The sequence below is a fragment of the Carcharhinus amblyrhynchos genome, chromosome 7, assembly GCF_965287045.1.
Source record: "Carcharhinus amblyrhynchos chromosome 7, sCarAmb.v2.hapA, whole genome shotgun sequence".
NCBI classification, from domain to species: Eukaryota; Metazoa; Chordata; class Chondrichthyes; order Carcharhiniformes; family Carcharhinidae; genus Carcharhinus; species Carcharhinus amblyrhynchos.
This window is the reverse complement of record NC_137330.1, coordinates 6783496-6807877: the sequence shown is the minus strand read 5'-3', so window position 1 is coordinate 6807877 and position 24382 is coordinate 6783496. Positions and strand designations below refer to the sequence as shown.

At 41.1% G+C, this 24382-nt stretch overlaps 1 protein-coding gene across 1 annotated transcript in view; it reads right to left on the bottom strand.

Moving 5' to 3' along the window:
- Window positions 1-24382, bottom strand: part of LOC145345345 (signal-induced proliferation-associated 1-like protein 2) — a 505672-nt gene that overhangs the window by 219412 nt on the left and 261878 nt on the right. Inside the window, exon 9 of the mRNA XM_080193160.1 lies at window positions 11128-11704. Coding sequence (XP_080049286.1) covers window positions 11128-11704 — 577 coding nt within the window. The remainder of the gene's footprint in view (window positions 1-11127; window positions 11705-24382) is intronic.

The following is a 24382-nucleotide window of genomic DNA, read 5'->3' as shown; positions in this document are numbered from 1 at the left end:
GGGGATGACCCTTGCACTTCTGTGAGACAGTACTTTCCTACCACTACCTCTTAGGTTTGTCTGGGCTTAAATACACATTTCCATTCTCCCTTTCGCACAATGGCACCTCCTAAGTTCAACAGCAGACTGCAATGATTGATTCACTGAATAGTGTTTGTTGCATCAAACAGCATGTTACCAAGCATGTTACTGTTATCTCCTATTACTGTCTGCCTACTAAAAATAGCTGACATATGTTATACCTTAGACCTTTGCTAAATATCTATCTAAATGAGTTACAAATCAGGAACAGGATCTGGGGCTTTGAGGCAGTCATAGATTCAAAACTTTAACTCTGTTTCTCGCTTTACAGATGTTACCAGGCCTGCTGTGTTTTCCAGCATTTCCTGTTTTTATGCAAGATTTGGGAGTTCTGGTTAAACAAAAAAAAAACCTTCAATGTCTGGCTATTGAAGTCTTTCTTTCAAACTTCTGGGTTAAGGTATGGCATGATGGCACGGTGATTATTAGCTGCCTCACAGTGTCACAGACTTGGATTCGGGTGACTGTGTGGAGTTTGCACCTTCTTCCCATGTCTGCATGGATTTCCTGAGTGCTCTGGTTTCCTCCAACGTTGTGCAGGCTTAGGTGGATTAGCCAATGTAAATGCTTGAGGTTAGGCAATTGGGTGGGATGCTCTTTTAGAGAGTCAGTGCAGACTTTATGGGTTGAATGGCCTCCTCCTGCATGGTAGGGATTTTATGGTTCGACGATTTGGTGGCCTAATACCAAGTCACTGCATCCAGTAACAACTTCCATCAGGAACACATAAGCCATTTAAAAATAATGTTTCTGTATTCTACTATGAAAAGGACTGTCAAACTGCAGTACTAAGACAACTGCAGCACTTGAGCTTGGGCAATCCCAAAATACTTGGGCTTACATTTCTTTTCCCAATGGTTTGTCCTGTTTACATTTTATAGGTCTGGAGTGTTAGGAAGGGCTGATTTTGCACTGTGCCTCATAAACTGAACATATACCACAGTCTGTTAAGCGTTTGCAGCTGGAGACATCTGCAAGCTTTTAGAACGTGGACTTAAACTTTGCATGTAACCCCACAGATTCTGTGACTTGGTATACACAACAAAAGATTTGGGCACTCTTGCATTACCCGTATCATGTCTCCACATTCTTCCCAGCCACCAGGTTATACGTGTATTGGCAACATTATGGTACGTGGCAAGATTAGCAGCATTACAGAATTCAGACAGAAATTGGCAGCAAAATAAAGCAGATGGTCCTTTGTTTGTGCATCATTGCCACAGTCGGTATCACAAAATTACTATCGCTGTGACTCCATTCCTACCTCAACACTTTAGAACAGTGCGCTACAGTCAGTTTCCTTTTACCTTAAATCCTAAAGAATCATCGAATAATATATGATACAAAGTTGCCATTTGGCCAATTGTGCCCATACTGTCTCTTGCTCTTTTCCCACAGCCCTATAAATGTTTTTCTTCTAGTATTTATTCACTTCCTTTTGAATGTTACTATTGATTTTCTTTCCAATAACACAATGGATCCCTTTTCTCCCCAATTTGTGGAAAAGGGTCAGGCAGTCAGAGAATTCTTTTCTTGTGAAGGAATAGGCCCTATTTTACCATTTTGATTCTAAGTGCTGGGTGGACTTGAAACTGGGTGTTTCAGATCCAGCTTTCAGACCTGTTCCCAGGTGCCCTCTTATGCACTGTGCCTGCAAAAATGTCAGCGATTCTGAATCGCTCTGTAGAAGCCTGTGAGCAGTGCTTAATGCACCTGAAACCCTGCTGCTCCAATCAGTGCCTCCAACTGCACGTGCACAGAAAAAAATAGTGATAGAATGCTGCTCCCCTGCCACAGCCCTCCCGGGATGAATAATGCCTCCCCCTAGCTCCAAAGACACTGCCCCACCCCCACAACATTACTGACCCTCTTATCCTTCCATTCCCCCCGCCCAACACGGAGACCGATCACAGGATTCTCCTCCCTTCCCCCCACCGATCTCAGGCAGAGGGGCAGCAGACATAATATCAAGCAGTGCGGACTCCCCATTTCCACCATTGGTCTTAGGCAGAGTGGCAGAAGACACCCCTTCCACCCACTGATCTCAGGCAGAGTGGCAGTGGACCCCCTCCCTTCCTATCTCAGGCGGAGAGCTGTTGAACACTGAACACTTACCTCCTCACTAACTGGTGCACCCAAATCGGACTTCTACGGAGCATTTCCGTTTCACGCCAATTCTGGATGGGTGAATGCGGTGGTAAAGGGGGAAGTGTCAGTAAAGTTGGTCATGCAGCCCATTAGGTCAATTTAAATGCATGCAAATGGCCGTCGCATCCGTCCCGATCACAGCCATTTTCAGGCCTTGGTAAAGGATGAACCAGTGCAGAGGAGTGGATCGCGCTACTCGCCTCACGCCCGACATTACCAAGTTTTCGCACCTGAAGACGCGATGGTAAAAATCAGACCCATAGATTCTTATTTTTTAAAAAACAAATAAAATCAGGAAAGCCAATCTTGAAATTGAAGTTAGTTTCTAAATTCTACCAGCAGTTCCCCTTGGGAAATAAGGAAGGGCAGGTGACAGAAGTGTTAGTGAGAGATCACTTTGGGACCAGTAACCATAATTCCATTAGTTTTAAGATAACTATGGAGAATGATAGGTCTGGCCCAAAAGTTAAAATTCTAAATTAGGGCAAGGCCAATTTTGATGGTATCAGGCAGGAATTTTCAAAAGTTAATTGGGAGAATCTGTGGGAAGGCAAAGGGACATCTGGTAAGTGGGAGACTTTCAAAAGCATGTTTAGGGTAAACACATTTCTTTCAGAGTGAAGGGCGAGGCTGGTAGAAGTCGGGAAGCCTGGATGACTCAGGATATTGAGGCCCTAGTCAAGAGGAAGGAGGAAGCACATGACACTCGATCCCAGCTGCATAGGCAGCTCGGATCAAGTGGAGCCTTTGAAGAGTATAGGGGGTGTAAGAGTAAAGAAAGAAATCAGGAGGACAAAAAATTGTTTTGGCAGATAAGGCAAAGGAGAATCCAAAGAGTTTCTACAAATACATAAAGGCCAAAAGCATAACGAGGGAGAGAGCAGGACCTCTTAAGGATCAACAAGGTCATCTATGTGCGGATCCGTAAGAGGTAGGTGAGATCCCAAATGAATATCTCTCATCAGTATTCACTGTTGAGAAAAGCATGGGTGTTAGAGAACTTGGAGAAATAAATAGTGATGTCTTGAGGACATATAATAGAAGTGGTGCTGAAATATTAAAACGCATCAAGGTAGATAAATCCCCAGGATCTGATGAAGTGTATCCCAGGGTACAGTGGGAGAAATTGCAGAGATATTTGAATCATTGATAGTTATAGGTGAGGTGCCTGAAGATTGGAGGGCGGCAAATATTGTGCCTTTAAGAGGGGCTGCAGGGAAAAGCCTGGGACTATAGGCCGGTGAGCCTTGCATATATAGTGGGTAAGTTGTTAGAAGGTATTTTGAAAGGCAGGATCTACAGACATTTAGAGACGCAAGTACTGATTAGAGACAGTCAGCATGGCTCTGTAAGTGGAAAATCATGTCTCACAAATTTGATTGAGTTTTTTTGAAGGGATAACCAAGAAGGTAGATGAGGGCAGTGCAGTTGATGTTGTCTACATGGACTTTAGTAAGGCCTCTGACAAAGTACCACATGGTGGATTGTTGCATAAGATTAAATCTCATGTGACCCAGGGTGAGGTAGCCAAATGGATACAAAATTCACTTGATGACAGAAGACAGAGGGTAGTTGTAGACAGTTGTTTTTTCAAACTTGAGGCCTGTGATGAATGGTGTGCCTTAGGGACCAGTGCTGGGTCCACTGTTATTTGTCATTTATATTAATGATTTAGATGAGAATTTAGTAGGCATGATTAGTATGTTTGCAGCTGACTCCAAGATTGGTGGCAGAGTGGACAGGTTATCTAGGATTGCAACCGTATTTTGATCAATTGGGCCAGTAGACTGACAAATGGCAGATGGAATTTAATTCAGATAAATGTGAGGTGATGCATTTTGGCCGAATGAACCAGGACAGGACTTACTCAGTTAATGGTAGGGCACTGGGAAGAGTTACAGAGAGATCTAGGGGTACAAGTTCAAAGCTACTTGAAAGTGGAGTCACAGGTGGACAGACTGGTGAAGAAGACATTCAGCATGCTTGGTTTCATTGGTCTGAACGCTGAATACAGGATTTGTCTTGCTGAAGTTGTACAAGACATTGGTAAGGCCACACTTGGAATACTGTGTACAGTTCTGGTCACCCTATTATACATAGGATATTATTAAGTTAGAAAGAAAGAGTGCAGAAAAGATTTACTAGGATGCTACCAGGACTTGATGGTTTAAGTTATAAGGAGAGGCCAGATACGCTGGGACTTTTTTTCTCTGAGCATGGGAGGCTTAGGGGTGATTTTATAGAGGTCTTTAAAATAATGAGGGGCATAGATCAGCTAGATAGTCAATATCTTTCCCCAAAGGTGGGGGAGTCTAAAACTAGACAGCATAGATTTAAGGTGAGATACACAAAAGGGTCCAGAGGGACAATTTTTTCACAGAGAGGTTGGTGAGTGTCTGGAACAAGCTGCCAGAGGTAATATTAGAGGTGGGTACAATTTTGTCTTTTAAAAAGCATTTAGGCAGTTACATGGGTAAGATGGGTATAGAGGGATATGGGCCAAACACAGGCAATTGGGATTACCTACTGGGTTTAAAAAAAAGGGCGGCATGGATAAATTGAGCTGTTAATCTTGATGATTCTATGAGCCCATTTCAGTGTTACCACCAATAGTGTTAATGAAAATTATGCATGTGAGTAAAATGAAACATGATTCCAAACAGAACAGTGGGAGGAGTGGATAAAAGAAGATCCCTTGACAGCTGCTAGTTATACTTAAGAGTACACTGCCTGCTTCAAATAATTGGATAGCCTAGATTTTAAATCACTTTGTACTATCATTTATAACATTTAATTCAAATTATTGGATAATCCAAATATTTTTACAGTGCAAACTGAATTACCAGTAAATTGTAAATGCTTTGCTCAGCTCACTTTCTGTCACCACCTTCTTTCTCTAACCGGACCCAACTACCTCCTCCACTGGAACTTTCCCGAGATTCAATTACTCCAACACTCTCATTGATGTCCTTTTTCCACTGTCCACAAATTAAACTGGTTTAAAACTCTGCTGCACATACTCTACTTTTCATTAAGTGTGTTCATCAATCAGGCACTTCCTCCACCTTAAGTCGATTCCCCATTCCTAAAACATTCAATTCAAAATCGTTGTTCTTGTTTTTAAACCCTCCATGGCTTTACTAGCACAACCCTACATCTGCTCTCCTATTCACTGAAGATTCAATTTTCTGATTTCAGCTTCTCTCTACAGTGCAGAAGGAGATCACTCATCTCATTGAGTCTGCATTGACTTTCCACCAGAGCATTCTACCCAGGTCCACCCCCTGCCCTATCACTGTGACTCCACACATATGCCCCACTAATTCCCGAACCTACACATTTTGGGACACTAAGGGGCAAATTTTAGCATGCAAATCCACCTACCCTGCACATGTTTGGACTGTGGGAGGAAACCCATGCACCCGGAGGAAACAAACATAGACTCATGGCAATGTGCAAAATCTACACAGACAGTCAAACAAAGCTGGAATTGAATCCAGGTCCCTGGCACTGTGAGGGAACAGTGCTAATCATTGTGCTATCATATCATCTCTTAATCCACTTCCTTCCCACCTTTAGTGATCGTTTTTTGAACCACCTGTGTTCTTGGAGAGCTTTAAGCAAGTCTGAAATGTTCTTTCTGAAACCTTCTGCCTTTCACCAAGGTTTTGGTCACATTCTAATCTTTCAGACTCAGATGATGGCTGCTTTCCTTATATCCATCCATGAAGCACCACAGAATGCTGTTTGCATTGAAGTGCAAGATAAATGCAAGCTGCTGTTGTCATCTGATACCCAAATATTGAGCTGTAACAATTCTCCATAGAGGTACATTAGAAGTGTGAACTGCAAATATTGAATTTGAAAATTAAATGTTTGAAACTGAAGTTTCAGAAATGCATGGAGGATTTCTTAAACACTGATGGTCCAACCTCAGCTTGGTTTTTAAAAATGGTCCTCAATTGAAGTAATCAGAAAATAAATCAGAAGTAGCAAATTCTGGTGCTTCTCTTAGTAAGTGTGGAGAGTCTGCAGAAGGATCTAGATAGGCTGGGCGAATGGGCCAGGAAATGGCAAATGGAATTTAATGTTGGCAAGTGTGAGGTGGTCCACTTTGGTAGGAAGAATGGTAGGAAGGACTATTACTTACGTGGCGAAAAACTGCAGCAGGCGACGGTGCAGAGGGACCTCGGGGTCCTTGTGCATGAGTCGCAAAAACCCAGCCTGCAGGTGCAGCAGGTGGTCAGGAAGGCGAATGGGATGCTGGCCTTCATAGCGAGGGGGATTGAATATAAAAGTAGGGAGGTCTTGCTGCAGCTGTATAGGGCATTGGTGAGGCCGCAGCTGGAGTACTGTGTGCAGTTTTGGGCGCCGCACCTGCGCAAGGATATTTTGGCCTTGGAGGGAGTGCAGAGGAGGTTTACTAGGCTGATACCGGAGTTGAGGGGGTTGAGCTATGAGGAGAGGCTGAATAAACTAGGCTTGTACTCGTTAGAGTTTAGAAGAATGAGGGGAGATCTCATTGAGACGTATAAGATGATGAATGGGATGGATAGGATAGAGGTGGAAAGACTCTTCCCGCTCAAAAAAGACAGTAGGACTAGGGGGCACAGCCTCAAGATAAAGGGGGGGCAGTTCAGAACGGAGTTGAGGAGGAACTTCTTCACTCAAAGGGTGGTGAATCTCTGGAATTCTCTGCCCGTTGAAGTGGTGGAGGCTGCCTCGCTAAATATTTTTAAGAAGCGGGTTGATGGGTTTTTGATAAGAGAGGGGATTAAGGGTTATGGGGAGAGGGCGGGAAAGTGGAACTGAGCCACGACAGATCAGCCATGATCTTATTGAATGGCGGGGCAGGCTCGAAGGGCCAGATGGCCTACTCCTGCTCCTATTTCTTATGTTCTTATGTTCTTATGTTCTTATGTTCTTAAGGAATGGTTTAACTGGCCACCAGCAATGGTAGTAGTAATTTCAGTAGTAATGACTCAGAAAACACTCCCGTGGATCTATCTGCAGTGCCTATTGTTTCACACAAGAGAATCCATAGCAACACCAATCAATCTTTGCAGTCCTGAGTTTCCATTAGCAGAGATTTTGCAAGATAGGATCACGCATCTGAGCCATAATCGGTTAATTTATAAACATAGGTTCTACTTCCATAACACAGAGTTGAGAATCTGAAGGTAGAGAATGTGTGGTAGAACTTTCTTAACATTTTAAAAGTTGAGACAATATACGATCTCAGAAGAAACATTTTAAAATAGTTGCGACGGTCATGTACCTTTAAGAGCTTTTTTAAAAAATCATGTTCTCTGCAGTTGTAAACCTTTTCAACTTCTCAGTGTTGCCAAGATGTCTGTCAAAGTCATTTTATTGATACTTAAATGGGGTTTGTTTATTTTTACTCTGGAATCTTTTATGATCCTGCATAGTCAGGGCCACAGTTTTTTTCCTTCACAGTGGTTTTATAGTTTCATTTTTCTGTTTGGCTGACAGCAGTTTTAGTTTAGAAGGGACATCAAGCTAAAAAGAAGTGCTTCTCCCTCTCTCTCTCTCTCCCCTTGGTTTTGGAAATTGTGCAGGTTAGTTGAAAGCAAAGCTTCTTGCCTTCCTGGAGTAGAGAATCTGCTGTTGGTAGCTCAACCAGAATATCTCTATAGTGTTCTGGGAAGCTGTTCTGACTCCAAGCTTGTCCATGTGTGCCTCAAGAGAACTGCAGTATTCATCTAAAGGACTCAGTTCCATTATCACGTGAGCATTAGTCTTTGCTATGCTAAACCTGTGGATAGGCTTTTCTTTTGTCTATGGGAGGTATTATTATTTGATTGGAACATTTTAAATATCTTTGTGAAGGGTTATATATTATGGTGGTTGTTTTGTTTTTGTTTGCAACTGATAAAGGTTATTGCTAATTTTCTTTCCCTACATGTTAACTATATTCTTAAATAAACTTTGTTTGACAGGAGCTCCCTAGTGGGTCAGTTGAATCATACCAAAGGTGAAACATATCATGCTTATCCTAGCCAAATTCAAAGTGCAAAACTTATGATCCAAGCTGGCTTCATTAAAGACTTTGGAGTTTCTGACCTGAATTATAACATAACAGAATGGGCAAAAAGACAAAATTTACAAGTTTTGGGCCTCTTGTAGGCTGAGTGACCCATGTTCAAGTGCGTATCCACACTACCCCATAGTAACATATATTAGCATAACCCAGGCCAGAGGTTTCCAGCCCAGCATATTTTCCCACAGCAGAGGTGGCTTGCCATTGGCTGTCAGTATGGTATTCTGGTCCAGCCAAAGTGAATGGTGTTTGCATGGCTCAGCTTTCCACTGTTGGGGTCTACTTCAGTAGGACCAGAAGATCCCCCTAATGGGAAGAGCCGGAAAATTGTGTCACCAGTGTTATATTAAAAATCCTTCTGATCGGAGCAGGCTATTGTGTCTTTCACACACAGCTGCACACTCGCTTTTCAAAATTTTCAATAAGTGGACTGATGACAATTTAGTAAGATAGGGCCACATACAACAGGAAATAATGCATAAGATTTGATGTTACATATATGGCAAGAGCTTGCATGCAACATTAATTCACTTTTTCCTAGAATGTCATGCCCTCTCACCTTGCAGTCAATCATCTTTTTGCTAAGACTAAAGAAAAACAAAATTCTTCTAATTTAGAAAAATATTGGGGAAAATTCCCTCTGATTGCTACAGCCAGGGTGACACAGTGGGACAGTAGTTAGCACTGCTGCCTCACAGGTTTGATTCCTGGCTTGGTCACTGTCTGTATGGAGTCTTTGCGTTCTTCCCATGTCTGCATGAGTTTCCTCTGGGTGCTTCAGTTTTCTCCCAGAGTCCGAAAGTAGTGCTGGTTAGGTGCATTAGTCATGTTAAATTCTCACCCAGTGTACCCGATCAGGTGGCTGAGTGTGGTGACTAGGGGATTTTCACAGTAACTTTTATTTATTAGTCGCAAGTAAGGCTTATATTAACACTGCAATGAAGTTACTGTGAAATTCTCCTAGTCACCACGGTCCGGCAGCTGTTTGGGTCAATGCACCTAACCAGCACATCTTTCAGAATGTGGGAGGAAACCGGAACACCTGGAGGAAACCCATGCAAAGACAGGGAGAACACAAACACCACAGTGACCCAAACTGAGAATCGAACCCAAGTCCCAAGCGCTGTGAAGCAGCTGTGCTAACATTGTGCTACTGTACCCCCCTCCATTGCAGTGTAACTTCACTGCAGTGTTATTATATGCCTACTTGTGACACTAATAAAAAAAACTTAAACAAACTCAAGCAGACAATTAAACTCATTAATGATTCTGGCTACCCTCATCTACTTTCTATAACTTCTTGAGTTGCTCTCCATTTTCAGAAACATATCCGCGCACATTTTAGAGAATTCACATTTGTTACAGATTTGATAATGTATTTTGATGTCAATCTTTCTGAAAATAAATGCTTAGTGCCATCCAACTTCTCATAGCTCTTCCAACACTATTCAGCTCAATTAATCCGTCAGAACTGCTTCCATTAATTGTTAGCCTGCTGCTTTACTTTGATTGCTCACCTATTGCAGTTCTCTTTGTCACTATCATATGCTGCTATATATTTTTTCCTGTACATTACAAATTCTTTCTTAAAACTCCTACTTCTGCTATTTTTCACCAACAGCTGAAATCTTTAATGTCCAAAATAAGTTTTTGACCAACATCCAAGAATTGTTTTTCAAGTCTTTTATTATCTTCAATAAAACTTTTACTTTGAGGCTTTAGCCTTTCAAACATCAAGGTTTGACCAAAGCTCTGACTGGTGGATTGTGCAGGTGAGCATATGGCGTATACTCAATTTCCCAGGTTGCTTCAGCATTAGGCAGCGAACAGTTGAAATTTTCCTTAACTTTTTTATTTGCTCAATTGTTTTCCAAAATTGTTTGAGAAGGGAGAAGAGAGTGAAATAAATAAAAGGAGCAAGAGGGAAAAAGATATTGCACCAAAAGGATATTACAAAAAGAGTGAGCATTGAGGAGGAAGAGGAGAGTTAAAGTAACCTTTCCAGTTCTAGCTTCTCCATGAGGCTCAAAAAATATTTGGATAAACACTTGTCACTACTGATGATTGTTGCTCCACCTCTGAAATCATGATGTTAGTTTTTACATGAACACACCATAAGAGTACATTCTAATAGCTGATAACGCCACAAAGAACAAGAGGATAGGGTGTCGATATCAACACGCCATGTAATGATTGCAATCAGCATCTATTATCATTGGCTATTTGTAATTAACATGAATTTATGTAGTAAATGCCACCGAAGTTCAGGATTATGCACTATCATTTAATTTACTGAGATCAAATGAGTCTTTTCTGGTGTGCATTTCCTATCATAATATTTGTGGTGAAAATTCTAAGCTATAAGCAAAAATAAACAAACCCCATTTGAGTAGCAATAAAATGACTTCTACAGAAAGTCAGCAACACTGAAAAAAGAACTGAAATTGTCTGCTTACAACTGCAGAGAACATGATTTTTAAAAAAATCATTTCTTGAAGGTACACTGGTGTCACAATTAAAGCTATTTCTGTTTAAAGCTATTTCTTCCTAGATTATATATCGTCTTTCAACTTTTAAAATGTTGGGGAACTTCTACCACAATTTCTCTACCTTCATATTCTCAACTATCTAAACCAAGAACATTTCTAAAGACTTTCCTAAAATTATTTAAGTTATTGCAAACCAGTTCTTTGTTTTATATTTACATTGAGTAATACCTTAGCATTCATGGTTACAAGAAGAACAAGCATCAAGGCTGTCCCAGAAATAGGACCCAAAATTATCGCACAAGTGTTAATCATATTAAAATTAATGGCAATGAAAATATCTTGTCTTACCTCAAGCCTCTGTACTATTTCCCTGATATCATCTGCACAGCTTTCCATAGCAGATAACAGGATGCATTCTCCTCTTTCATAAAATATCTTTATGGTCATTAATCCAGAGGTCCAGCCAATAACATCCCTGCATGAGCAATTAAACACTACATTCTTGGAGTCTTGCTCTACAAGCACAATGAATTCATTGGAGATTCCAAGAAGACATTCAATATCATTAGATTGGCCAAAGTCCCGAGTGATAACATTCCACACAATAGCTCCAAAACTGTACAGCTGCGCATCCTTCCGGGGCTTTGATTTCTCCTTCTTTTTTGCTCCAAGTGTGATGAAGCTGAATTTCACTGAAGAGTCAACTGTAGCCGTGGTTACAAAGTTTTCTGCCAAATCCTTCAAATACTCTTGCCTTGTCCTGGTGGCCATTGCCCGAAATTTCTCAGATTTGTGTGCTGCATTTTCTGCGTTGATAACTTTGGCAAGAAGAAAGTCCCTGAATACAGCTGATTTGGGAAAGGTGACCCCTTTGGGAATAGGTGGGCCAAACGGTGGCACATCTTTAGACCTGGAGACAGCCACACTGTATGTGTTTAAAGAGATGCCACATTAGATTTGGAAACACAAATTCAAAATACAGCAAAACACAGTTTGACATTATATGAAAGTGGACAGAAAAATACAAAGAGGCACATTTGTCCACTAAGCATTCCCAAATTAATACTTTTTCCTCACAACACTGGCCTTTACAGCTTACCAATTCCAAAGCAGATTTAACTGCATTTAGATATTGTCCACTGGTCTCAACATATTTTGTTACAATCTTTCACTTCCTGGTTCCAATTTTACTGTTTAGCAAATACCTTACAAGATGTATTTTGATTTTCAAACTCCACCTTCTTATATTTGGCTAAAATATTTCTGTAAAAACTTTCAATCATTACGTGCAATCTACTTTTTATTCTTCTACTCCTTTTAGTGGTTGTCTTGTAGCAGAGTGGATAGTGACCCTGTCTCTGAACCACAAGCTCGGGGTTCAAATTTCACCCCAGGATTTGATGGCCAAGGAAGGCCAGCCAAAAGGTTGATTATCAACCTGAAAATCACTCCAACATACACCAATGACAGACAGCAAGAGCAGGAGAGATTTCTGGGCAGCCATACGATGGAAGAAAGTTGAAGCCTCTGCCATCACTATCCATAGTTCTAGATTACAACATGCATTTTGCCAAAACAGCTTGGACTTCCTGAGCAATCTGGGACACAACACCTATTCTTATTGGTTTTCAATAGATTTGAGTTTCTGAAAATTATTCCCAGGATTTCCAAGATAAATCTGGTGTTTAGTGTTATTTTCTCCTTTATCTTCTTGGGATTTACCTCCTTTCACGCAAAACAACTTGACAAAGTCAAGTATTCGTTCAGCTTTTATTTTACATTTTCTTGCTTAGTGCTCTCTAAAGCTCTCTGTTACTTGACTGTTGTTGGAGCGGGTGGTGAATATTTCATCAACTGCGTTCCATATGATGAATTCTTTTTTGCATTAGCCTTCCATTACAATAACAAACTTAACCATAAAATGATTATTAAAACTGATTTTTTATCCATTTGGAAATCATTGGTCAATTCTGATACAGTCCATAAAAAATGAACATAGAACAGTAAGTACAGGCCCTTCGGCCCTTGATGTTGTGCTGAGCGATGTTCGAAACCAAGATCAAGCTATCCCACTCCCTCTCATTCTGGTGTGCTCCATGTGCCTATCAATAATTGCTTGAAAGTTCCTAAAGTGTCCGACTCCACTGTCACAGCAGGCAGTGCATTCCACACCCCAACCTCTTTCTGAGTAAAAAATCTACCTTGGACATTCCTCCTGTATCTCCCACCATGAAGCTTATAGTTATGCCCCCTAGTAACAGTTACATCCGCCTGAGGAAATAGCCTCTGAGACAACATTAACAAATGGATCAGCAGGTCACAAGCTACAGTTTCCTTTTACAGTTTTGACCAATTATTAATTTGTTAATAATATCACTAGTTTTCAATATCCTATGTCACCGATTAACATTTGGTCAACTCTGGGTTTCATCATATTCATTTACTTCCAGCAGCCTAGCTTCACACTGCAGCAGAGTCCAATGGACACTGGATTACCAAATAAAGAATGCAGATTGTCAGGCACACTTGCTGACAAGATCCAAGCAAAACGTTGGCATTTCTTAAATGAAATGGAGGTATCTACAAAAGAGCTAGTCAGTAAAAAAAAGAATTGCCTCTTCAAAATTATCCATTACTGAATTGGGGAGAGAGGAAATGTGTGTGGTAAACAATCTAGAAAAAGATTAATTAATTAGCAAGTAATTTAAGAGACTCTGACCAAATTTCATCTGTTTCTTTTGCTTTTTACAATCTCCAACCTGTTCTTCCCACTAATTTTCCCTTCTGCTGAAAATGTGTATCTTTGGCCCAATTACACTTTTCAAAAGGAGAACGTGAACAAGACACCTTTTGAGTTTCAAAAAGAAAACAGGTGCCCTGCAGAGGGCAGCAGAGCAGTAAAGCTAATTGGCTGTCGGGGTGAAAATCTGCACCTTTGGCACAGTCCCCTGAGTAAGACAGTGTTTTGTGAAAGAGCTGTCATCAAGGTGCAGTTAAACCCCAAACAACTTCAGTGTTTCCCTCCCTTCCGCCTCCTATGAGCAAAAAAAAAGGTAATTGTGAGGACCACAGCAAGGGAAAGCCAAGTTGAGATTCAGCTATCCTTTTAACTTTAAAAGGGCAGTGAGGGCATGGTATGCTCCTCCTACCAGATGTGGGAAATCAGGGCACAATCTGGTTTCCCTGACAACTTTGCCTTCAGGAGCTGTGTCCAACTGCAGCTCTTCACTGAGCATATTGTTCGGTTGCAGCAGCAGCTGAACACAATGCAGAGCATACAGGGGCAGAGAGTGTGACAGAAACTAATTACAGGGAGGCTGTCATATCACAGGGTCAGTCAGATAGATGGGTGATTACCAGGAGAGACAGGAAGGTAGTGCAGGAGTTTCCTGTGGCTATTCCCCTTGGATACTGTTGAAGAGGTGGCCTCTCAGGGGAAAATACCAGCAGCAGCCAGGGGATTATCAGGTATTAGAAGCTAAATTAAAGAACAGGTCTTCAAGAGTTACAATCTCTGGGTTACTACCCAAGACATGTGAAAATTGACAGTGGGAAAAGTGCTTGAATCTATCAAGGGAGAAATAGCGAGACGCCCGAATAGAAATTGTCCCACTGAGGAAACACAGCATGGGTTCATGAAAGGCAGATCATGTTTGAATAACTTGAATCCTTTGAGGACATTACAAGCGTGGTGGAGAACTGGGAACCACTGGATGTGGTGTACCTGGATTTCCAGAAGGCTTGCGACAAAGTGCTGCATAAAAGGCTACTGCATAAGATAAAGGTGCACGGCATTATGGGTAATGTATTAGCATGGATGAAGGATTAGTAACTAAATAACAGATAGCAGAATGGGGATAAAAGGGTATTTTTCTGATTGGCAATCAGTGACTACTGGTGCGCCTCAGGGATCAGTATTGGGACTGCAATTGTTTACAATTTACATAGATGATTTGGAGTTGGGGATCAAATGTAGTGTCAAAGTTCGCAGATAACACTAAGATGAGTAGTCAAGCTAAGTGAGCAGAGGGCAATGGATCTCTGTAAAGGGATATAGATAGTTTAACTGAGTGGGCAAGCGTCTGGCAGGTGGAGCACAATGCTGCTAAATGTGAAGTCATCCATTTTGGTAGGGATGACAGCAAAATGGACTATTATTTAAATGTAAAAAACGCTGTTGTGCAGAGGGACCTGGGTGCCCTTGCGTACGAATTGCAAAAAGTTGGTTTGTAAGTGCAGCAGGTAATTAAAGAAGGCAAATGGAATTTTGCCCTTCATTGCTAGAGGGGTGGAGTTTAAAAACCATGAGGTTATGTTGCAGCTATATAAGATGCTGGTGAGGCCACACCTGGACTACTACGTACAGTTTTCTCCTTATTCGAGAAAGGATATACTGGCAATGGAGGGGATTCAGAGGAGATTCATTAGTTGATTCTGGAGTTGAGGGGATTGGCTTATGAGGAGAGATCCAGTAGACTGGGGCTATAGTCATTGCAATTCAGAAGAATGAGGTAGATCTTATAGAAACAAATAAGATTATGAAGGGAATAGATACAATAGAAAGAGAGGAGTTATTTCCACTGGCAGGTGAAACCAGAACAAGGGAGCATGGCCTCAAAATAAGGGGGACCAAATTTAGGACTGAGTTGTGGAGGAACTTCTTCACCTAGTGAAGCAGTTGAGACTACCTCTTTGAATGTATTTAAGGCAAAGATAGATAGATTTTTGAACAGTAAAGGAATTAAGGGTTATGGTGAGCAGACGGGTAAATGGAGCAGGGTCCATGAGAAGATCAGTCATGATTTTATTGAATTGTGGAGCAGACTCGAGGGGCCAAATAGCTGACTCCTGCTCCTAGTTCTTATGTTATGCTCTTATGACCTGTTCAAGAGGAACAGGTTACATCTGAACTGGAGGGTGACTAATGTTCTGGCGGGGAGATTTGCTGGAGCCACTTGGAAGGGTTTAAACTAGTTTGACAAGGCGATGGGCCCCAAAGTAGTAGGGAGACAGAAGAGAAGGTTGAGGGCAGCACGGAATTAGAAAGCACCACAGAATTAGACAGCACGTTAAATAGTAAAGGCGGTGTCTGTAATCCTAGTGCCATAAGATATAGGAGCAGAATTAGGCCACTCAGCCCAACGAGTCTGCTCTACCATTCAATCATGGCTGATTTTTTTTCTCATCCCCATTTTCCTGCTTTTTCCCCATATCCCCGATCCCCTTATTACTAAGGGGATCAGGGGTTCTTGATTAATCAAGAATCTACCTATCTCTGGAAAGGGTTAGGTATATACCGCAGGGCAAGAGTTATAGCTGGGGGAAGAAAATCATGATGCGATTAGGCGAGACTCTAAAATCTTGCCAAATGACCGAAGACAGGCTATAATTTCCTGTCTGCTAGACAGGTCAAGAAAAGAGGAGGGTTTATGTTTTTGATTGGAGAGAACATCATGGCAGTACCAAGAAGGGATACTTCTGAGGGTTCACCCTCTGAGTCTTTATGGTTAGAACTGAGAAATAAGAGAGGGAGATCACTTGGATAGGATAGTACAATAGGCCCCCCCAAATAGCAGGAAATTGAGGAATATGTAAGGTGATTACAAATAACTCGAAGAAAAATAGGGTGGTAACAGTAGCAGACTTTAATTTTCCCAACACTGACTGGGGCAGCCATAGCATTAGGGGCTTGGATGCAGAGAAATTTGTTTCTCATTCAGCATGTGGATGGCCCAACTAGACAGGGGTCAAGACATGGCCTCCTCTTGGGAAATAAGGAATGGCAGGTCATAGAGCCATAGAGCCATACAGCATGGAAACATGACATGCATAGACAGCTGAGATCAAGTGGATCTCTTGAAGAGTACAGAGGATGTCCAAATAGAGTTGAGAGAGAAATCAGGAGGGCAAAAAGGGGACATGAGATTGTTTTGGTAGATAAGACAAAGGAGAATCCAAACAGCTTCTACAAACACAAAGATAAAAGAGTAACTAGGGAGAGAATAGGGCTTCTTAACAGTAAACAAGATAATCTAATGTGCAGATCCACAAGAGATGGGTGAGACCTTATGTGAATACTTCTCATCAATATTTACTGTTGAGAAAGACATGAACGTTAGGGAACTTGGGGAAATAAATAGAAGTTTTTCCTAAGAGTTTTTTGAAGGGGGTAACCAAGAAAGTAGATGAGGGCAGCACAATCAACATTGTCTACACGGTCTTTAGCAAGGCCTTTGACAAGGTATGCATGGTTGGTTGTTGCATAAAGGTTAAATCTCATGGGATCCAAGGTGAGGTCGCCCAAATTGTTTTGATGACAGAAGACAGAGAGAGTGGTTGCAGAGGGTTGTTTTTTTCAAACTGGAGGCTTGTGACCAGCGGTGTGCCTCATGGATCTGTGCTGGGACCACTGTTATTTGTCTCATATATTAATGATTTGTACACGAATTTAGGAGGCATGGTAAATAAGTTTTCAGATGACACCAAGATTGGTGGCATAGTACACAGTGAAGACGGTTATCTCCAATTGCAATGGAATCTTGATCAATTGGGCCAGTGGGCTGGTGAATGGCAAATGGAGTTTAACTTACATAAATGCAAGGTGATGGATTTTGGTAGATCAAACCAGGCAGGTCTTACTCAGTTAATGGTAGAGTGTTGGGGAAGAGTTATAGAACAAAGAAGGTTCATAACAAGTGGTTCATAGCTCCTTGAAAGAACAGTCACAGGTGGACAGGGTGGTGAAGGCGGCAATCGGCATACTTGGTTTCATTAGTCAGAGCACTGAATATCGGAATCGGGACATCTTGTGAAGTTGTACAAGACATCGGTGAGGCCACACTTGGAATACTGTGTACAGTTCTGGTCACCCTATTATAGAAAGGATATTAAACTAGAAAGAATGCAGAAAAAGTTTACTAGGATGCCACCGGGACTTGATGGCTTGAGATATAAAGAGAGGCTGGATAGACTGGGACTTTTTTCTTTGGAGTATAGGAGGCTTACAGGTGATCTTATAGCACTTTATACAATAATAAGGGGCATAGATCAGCTAGATAGTCAACGTCTTTTCTCAAAGGTAGGAGAGTCAAAGGGCATAGGTTTAAAGTGAGAGGGGAGAAATACAAAAGGGTCCGGGGCAATTTTTTCACAGAGTGGCGAGTGTTTGGAACAAGCTGCCAGATGTATTATTAGAGTTGGTACAATTTTGTCTTTTAAAAAGCATTTAGACAGCTACATGAGTAAGATTGATAAAGGGATATGGGCCAAATGCGGGCAATTGGGACTAATGTAATGCTAAAAACTGGGTGGCATGAATAAGTTGGGCTGAAGGGCCTGTTTCAATGCTGCATATCTCTATAACTCCACGAAGGCATCAAGTCTGGTGATCACAACTCTGCTACCTCCTTAAAATCCCCATTTCATAAGCAAGTCAGGCCACAAGTATTAGCAGGCTTTTCATCCACATGGCACATCATAGCTAAGTTTTTAAAAATTAATTCATAGAAATTGGGTGTCACTGGCAAGATCAGCAATTATTGCCTATCCCCAGATGCCACCTTTCTGAGCTGCTGAAATCCATGCAACGAATGTACTAGTCGTTGTAACTTTCCAGAAGGGTTATGTTAAATGCAAGTCACTCCATTGAACAACTGCTTCATTGATTTACAAATGTATAACTTGTGTGTATTTAGAATGTGAGTTGAGTAAATTGAATCTGAAGATTATAAAATAAGTTAAAGGGGAGGGATGTTATGCTCTTTAAGGTAGTATAGCAGAAGTGAGTCACCTGATTTGACAGACCAGTGGAAACCCAGTAAGTGATCACCCCAGAGGATCCAGTACTCACTTAGGCAGCCATACAGTAAGCTTGCAAAGACTGGAGCTCGACTTCAGGGCAGCCTAGAGCTGCAACACTTCTGTACCCAAGTTTCCCTTATCGATGAATATCATATGTTCCTAACTGAGTTTGAAATCTCTTGATGATGCTAGAATGCCACAACATAACATTAGTCTTCTTAGTTAGAGACTTTCAGAATTTTGTCGAAGAAAGAACAGCAATATGTGTCCCAAGGCAGAATGCTGTGTAACCAGCAAGGGAACCTGGAGGTGATCATTTTCCATGCACCAGCTACTCTTGCCTTTTAAGGTGGTGGAGGTCACAACTTTGAAACGTGCTGCCTTGGCAACTTACATGACTTGCATCTTGTACAGGGTACACACTGAAGTCACAATATGCTGGTGGTGGAGAGAGTGAGGTGGATGGGGTGACAATTAAATAGGTTGCTTTGTTATGGATGATACTGAGCACCAGGGAGGCAGAGGTGTAGTCGCTGAATTAATAATCCAGAGACACAGGGTAATGCTCTGGGGATCTGGGTCCAAATCCCACCATGGCAAAAGATGATATTTGAATTGAATAAAAAATTTGCAATTAAACACCTAAATGTCAATCCATCTAGCTCACTAATATCCTTTTCAGAAGGAAATTTTACCTGGCCTGGACTACATATAACTCCAGACCCACAGCGATGTGGTTAATTCCTAACTGACCACTGAAATGGCCCATCATGAACTCAATTCAACAAATGCTGGTCCGGCCAGCGATGACATGAATGGATTTTTAAAAAACTTTTGTTATTGGAGCAAGTGATGAGTATTTCATCATCCAGCATCCCTTTTAAGAAACCTTTAAGCAATGCAAAAAATCCTTTTCCAGCCTAGGAAGAACTGAAAATGTAACTTTAGCAGGTTAAGTTTTAACAAGTTGAATGGATCACAACTTCATAAAAATTACATGACATTTTTAAAAAAAAAGTGTGGTTGGTTACGGGCTTGTGAATGATAAGCAACAAGGTTACCAGTTCAGGATATAATCATAGGCATTTCCAGAAAAACGAAAACCAGGTGACACCAATTAGGACCCATAATGTGGTTAAGTTGAACTTTTAGTAATGTATCCACTCAGAACATGAAGGAAATCACTTTTTCACCATTAGCAGTGTGGCTGTGTTGTTACTGCAACATGACTAATTATCCATTCTTTCCAAGTGGACTTGCTCTGTCAGATGCTGAGACATTAGTTTTAAAGATCACTTAATTTTGCATTAAATCAATGACCACTGAAACTAAAGAGAAAAGAATGCTCTACAATTAAATTAATAGGTTTTAGCTTGGGCAATATTAATTTCCAAGCAAGTCGACTAGATGTTGGTTAACAAGGTCCATTAGTAGGACATAGATAACAGAAATAAATAAGCGTTCAGCATCCGAATCAAATCGCACATCATTTACACATGCAAAATACCATGAACTGAAGACTAATTTAGCATTCCGTTCCCCTTATCAGAATGGAAACAGGGCGCTTTTTCCTAGAGTGTAATTGTGAAATTATAAATGGGCTTTTAATTTTGTTGCACATAGCACAGAGGAATACTACCTCCTTGGTCAATTCCATTATGAACCTGTAATAGATACAGAGCAGGAAGGCCATTTGGCTTATAGCAATCATTGTTCACAGAAACTTAGAATCTCCACCATCAGTTTCTCTGAGTGAATTTTGCTTTCCTGACCTCACTGAGAAGACCATTTTTTGATCATTCTTGACAGAAAGAAATGCAAATCAATGAATCCTGAACTTGCCTCCCCGCTGCTCCCCAATCAGTTGGTATCTAGTCGATTCGGTCTCATTCTGCAGTTGTAACTTAATTTGAAACTATGCTAAGGATCAAGAGTACACTTCTCTTTTATTCAATGGGCGATGATGGATTTGCCTGTCAAGTTGAGGGATGAGTGTTCAACAAGAGGAAAAAAAAGTTTACATTTTCAGTTGATATCATCACATGTGTGATGTTAGGCCCAGGCTCAATTTGCATAATCAACTGCAAATACTGTACATGAAGTCATGTTGGAGGCCATTGGCTTTGCGCCAAGCTCGCATGCCCTTAAGTTTAGAAGGCTGAGGGGGGATCTTATAGAGACTTACAAAATAATGAAGGGGCTAGATAAGGTAAAGGTAGAGAGATTCTTTCCACTTAGCAAGGAAACCAGAATTAGAGGGCACAGCCTCAAATAAGGGGGGGGGGGGGGGGGGGGGGGGGGTTTGGTGGTGGTGGTGGCGCAGTTTATAACAGATTTGAGGAGGAACTTCTCTCAGAGGGTGGTGAATCTCTGGAATTCTCTGCCCATTGAAGTGGTGGAGGCTACCTCGTTGAATATGTTTAAATCACGGGTGGATAGATTTCTATTGATAAGGGAATTAAGGATTACGGGGAGCAGGCGGGAAAGTGGAACTGATCCACTTCAGATCAGCCATGATCTTATTGAATGGCAGGGCAGGCTCGAAGGGCTAGATGGCCTACTCCTGCTCCTATTTCTTATGTTCTTATGACTCTATTCTCCTCAAATGTCGAAACTGCGTAATGATAGAGACTTCTGCATTTGGTTTGGTCAAAGACTTTTTTTGCCCCTATGTATTGGAATTCAGCTCGCAAGCCCAGAGTTTGGCTTTCAGATCATCTTAATATCTAGGTTTGAGACACCCTGTAATGTGCCTTTAAGAACAGTTATATCAAACTTCAAAGGGGGGCAAAGGGTTAGGAAGGACTGAGACAGTGAAGAGACTTGTGATACTTTTCATCTATAAATATTCCCACTTGGACAGTGACTGAACTAGCCTCTCCTAATCAAACTCAACTGCCTGACTTCACGTGCTGATCCACGTTTAAAACTGTAGGCAAAGGTGTGAAGGTGGATGTTAGGTACCTCTAACCAGACAGCTCTGGGCTGGTAGGGCTCATCAGCCTCAACTGACAATCTACCTAGGAAAAGATTACTCTGACTTTAAAAGCCCTAGTTTGGATTAACTATCAAGGTATACATTGGCTGACAGTATGGAAAATCACAATAGTTCAAAAGAATTGGATGGCAATGTCAAGGATAACAAATTCTTTGGTCTGTTCAGCAGTTTGTATAGGAAAAGGACAACTTCAAAATCAAACCCACGTTCTTTCAATGCTACACTCGTTGCACACATTCATTGCACCAACGTTATACCACAGTGTAAGGGGATGAATGGAGAGGAGATTATGTCAGAGTGAGATACGGACAATGTGAATAATTAGGAATTTGGATCAGATGGGAATTTGGTGCAAAAGGGCAAAGATCGTTTCTTTTTTCATTGCTTCCTTCATATCCAAATGAGCTAAGTGCAACTTTCTATTACTTCAGCTCTGTAAATTATTTATTTAATTAATCAATTAGTTAATAAGCTTGGAAAGAACTAACAGGGCTGGTGATGTGCCATCACTGCAGCATATGGGAATCTGTGGAATGCACTGAAACTCCAGACAACCATATTACAGCAAGTCTCTGTAGGTTACGCAACTTTGGCTTAGTGTTCCTGAGCTAGTGTCTGAGATGCAGACATTATGAGGAATCGGAGAGGGGAACAACTACTTGTACACTTTGTTCCAGGAGGTAGTCACACCCCCTCAGGTTAGGCAGAACATTAGAGTTGGTCAATGGTCAGGCAGGTACAGGGAACAAGCATGTAGTGATGAATGAGCATCAGCCAGTTACTTTGATCAAGGGGTATGAAGGAGGTGCTTGTTACCTGTGTGCAGGATGGCAGGGTGGGTGAGTGAATTGTCCATGGCATCTTTGAAGAGGGGAGAGCCTAAAGGAATGTGGTCACTTTGGGGACAGTATTATCAATAGGATAGACACTCTGCAGCTGTGGTCAGGAACTCCAAAGGTTGTGTTGCCTGTTCAATGCCAGTATTAAGGATATCTTCTGAAGGCTAGATATGAATTGGAGTGGGTGGGGAGAAGCCAATTGTTGTGTTCCACATGGCTAAGCTATTGCATTGCGATGGGCTCCACTTGAACCTGCCTGGATCAGGTGTCCTGGGGCTAGGTCTACTGACAGGACTTTAAACCAATGTGGGGGCTATGGGGGTACGAAGTTTCAGGTGGAGAGATTTAGAAATACAAACAGAAAGGTTGAGGCATCAGAACATTAGAGTAACGTAGGTAAAGAGAGTGGGACAGGGAGTTCAATAAAACTTTAACATTTGGTGAATGAAATCATGGCAGGGAATAGAAGCAAAAGAATGACATTGAAGACCTTTAATCTGAATCCACAAAGCATCTGCAATATGATAAATGGACTAGTGACACAAATAGTGGCAAATGATTTAGATTTAATCACCATTACAAAAACATACTTATAAGATGATCAAGATTGGGAAATAAATATCCCAGGGTATACAATATTTTGGAAAGATAGACTGAGTGGCAAATGTGAATGGTAGTAAAGGACTGCACAAGAACATTAGTGAAAAAGGATCTGGCTTCTGAAGATCATGCAGTAGAATCAGTATGGGTGAAAATTAAGAACTGTGAGAGTCAGAAAACACTGCTGGGATTAGTTTATAGGCCTCTTAATAGCAGTTACATCAATGGGCAAAGAACTAAACAAGAAATTATTACAGCTTATAACAAATGAAATGTAATAATTGTGGGGGACGTTAATCTTCATGAAAGTGTTAATGATTACACAAGTTTAAGAATTAAATGAACTGCTATGAGAGAAATCAGAGGTCTTTATTAAAGTTCACCCAGAGAAGTATTAGGGCTCAGTTACAAGGGAGGAAATCATAGAGTATACATTTGCTTACCCAACAAAGGCCCTTAATCAGAGTGAATTCGTTAAATCAGACATCTGGACATAGGAAGAGGTGATTGAAATATACAAATCCAGACACATATTGGGATGCAAAGATAACTTGTAACAATGGTCAGCCAACATAATCAAACATTTACACTGATTGGATATTATAATTAGGCAGGCATGCAATGGTGATGATAGATTTTAACATTAGTATTTTATGCATGATGTAACTCTAATTAATAGCTGTGAGTAGACAGAGATAACTTCTATATCTTGACTGGTACATGTTAATTACTTGTAATCAAATCTGAAACTATATCTGCTTGTGTATGACTGTATTCTGGCCTCTACTGGCCGTAGCTGACTAGAGTCCTAGCTCTATACCTTAATTAAACAGCTGTTGTGACTTGGTCTGGCTATTTCAAGGGGAATAAAGTTGTAATAAATAGAAAGGCTGAACATCAAAAAGCCCTGCAACACTTCACATAGTCAGGAACAATCAAGTTGGCAAGAGTGGTCTAGAAGTTGAGTTTGTAGAGTGCTTTTGTGATAGTTTCTTGGAGCACTGTGAAACTGATGAGATAAAACTATCTTAGATCTGGTATTTGTAAGGAAGACGGGTTAATGAATAATGTTGTAATAAAAGATCCACTGCGAAATAATGATAGTACCATTGAGTTCCGGGTTGCGTTTAAAATTGGCATACTCCAATTATTAACAAGGGTCTTAAACTAAAAGGCAATTACATATTTGTGAGGGGAGAACTGGCTAAGGTTAATTGGTAAATAGACTAATAAGTATGGTGGTAAATGATCAGTGAGGAACATTCAAATTAAACAATTTGAAAAGTTCAACAAAAATACATTCCATTCAAAAAACAAAAACTCAGCTAGAAAGACCCGTCCATGGCTCACTCAGGAAGTTAAGGAT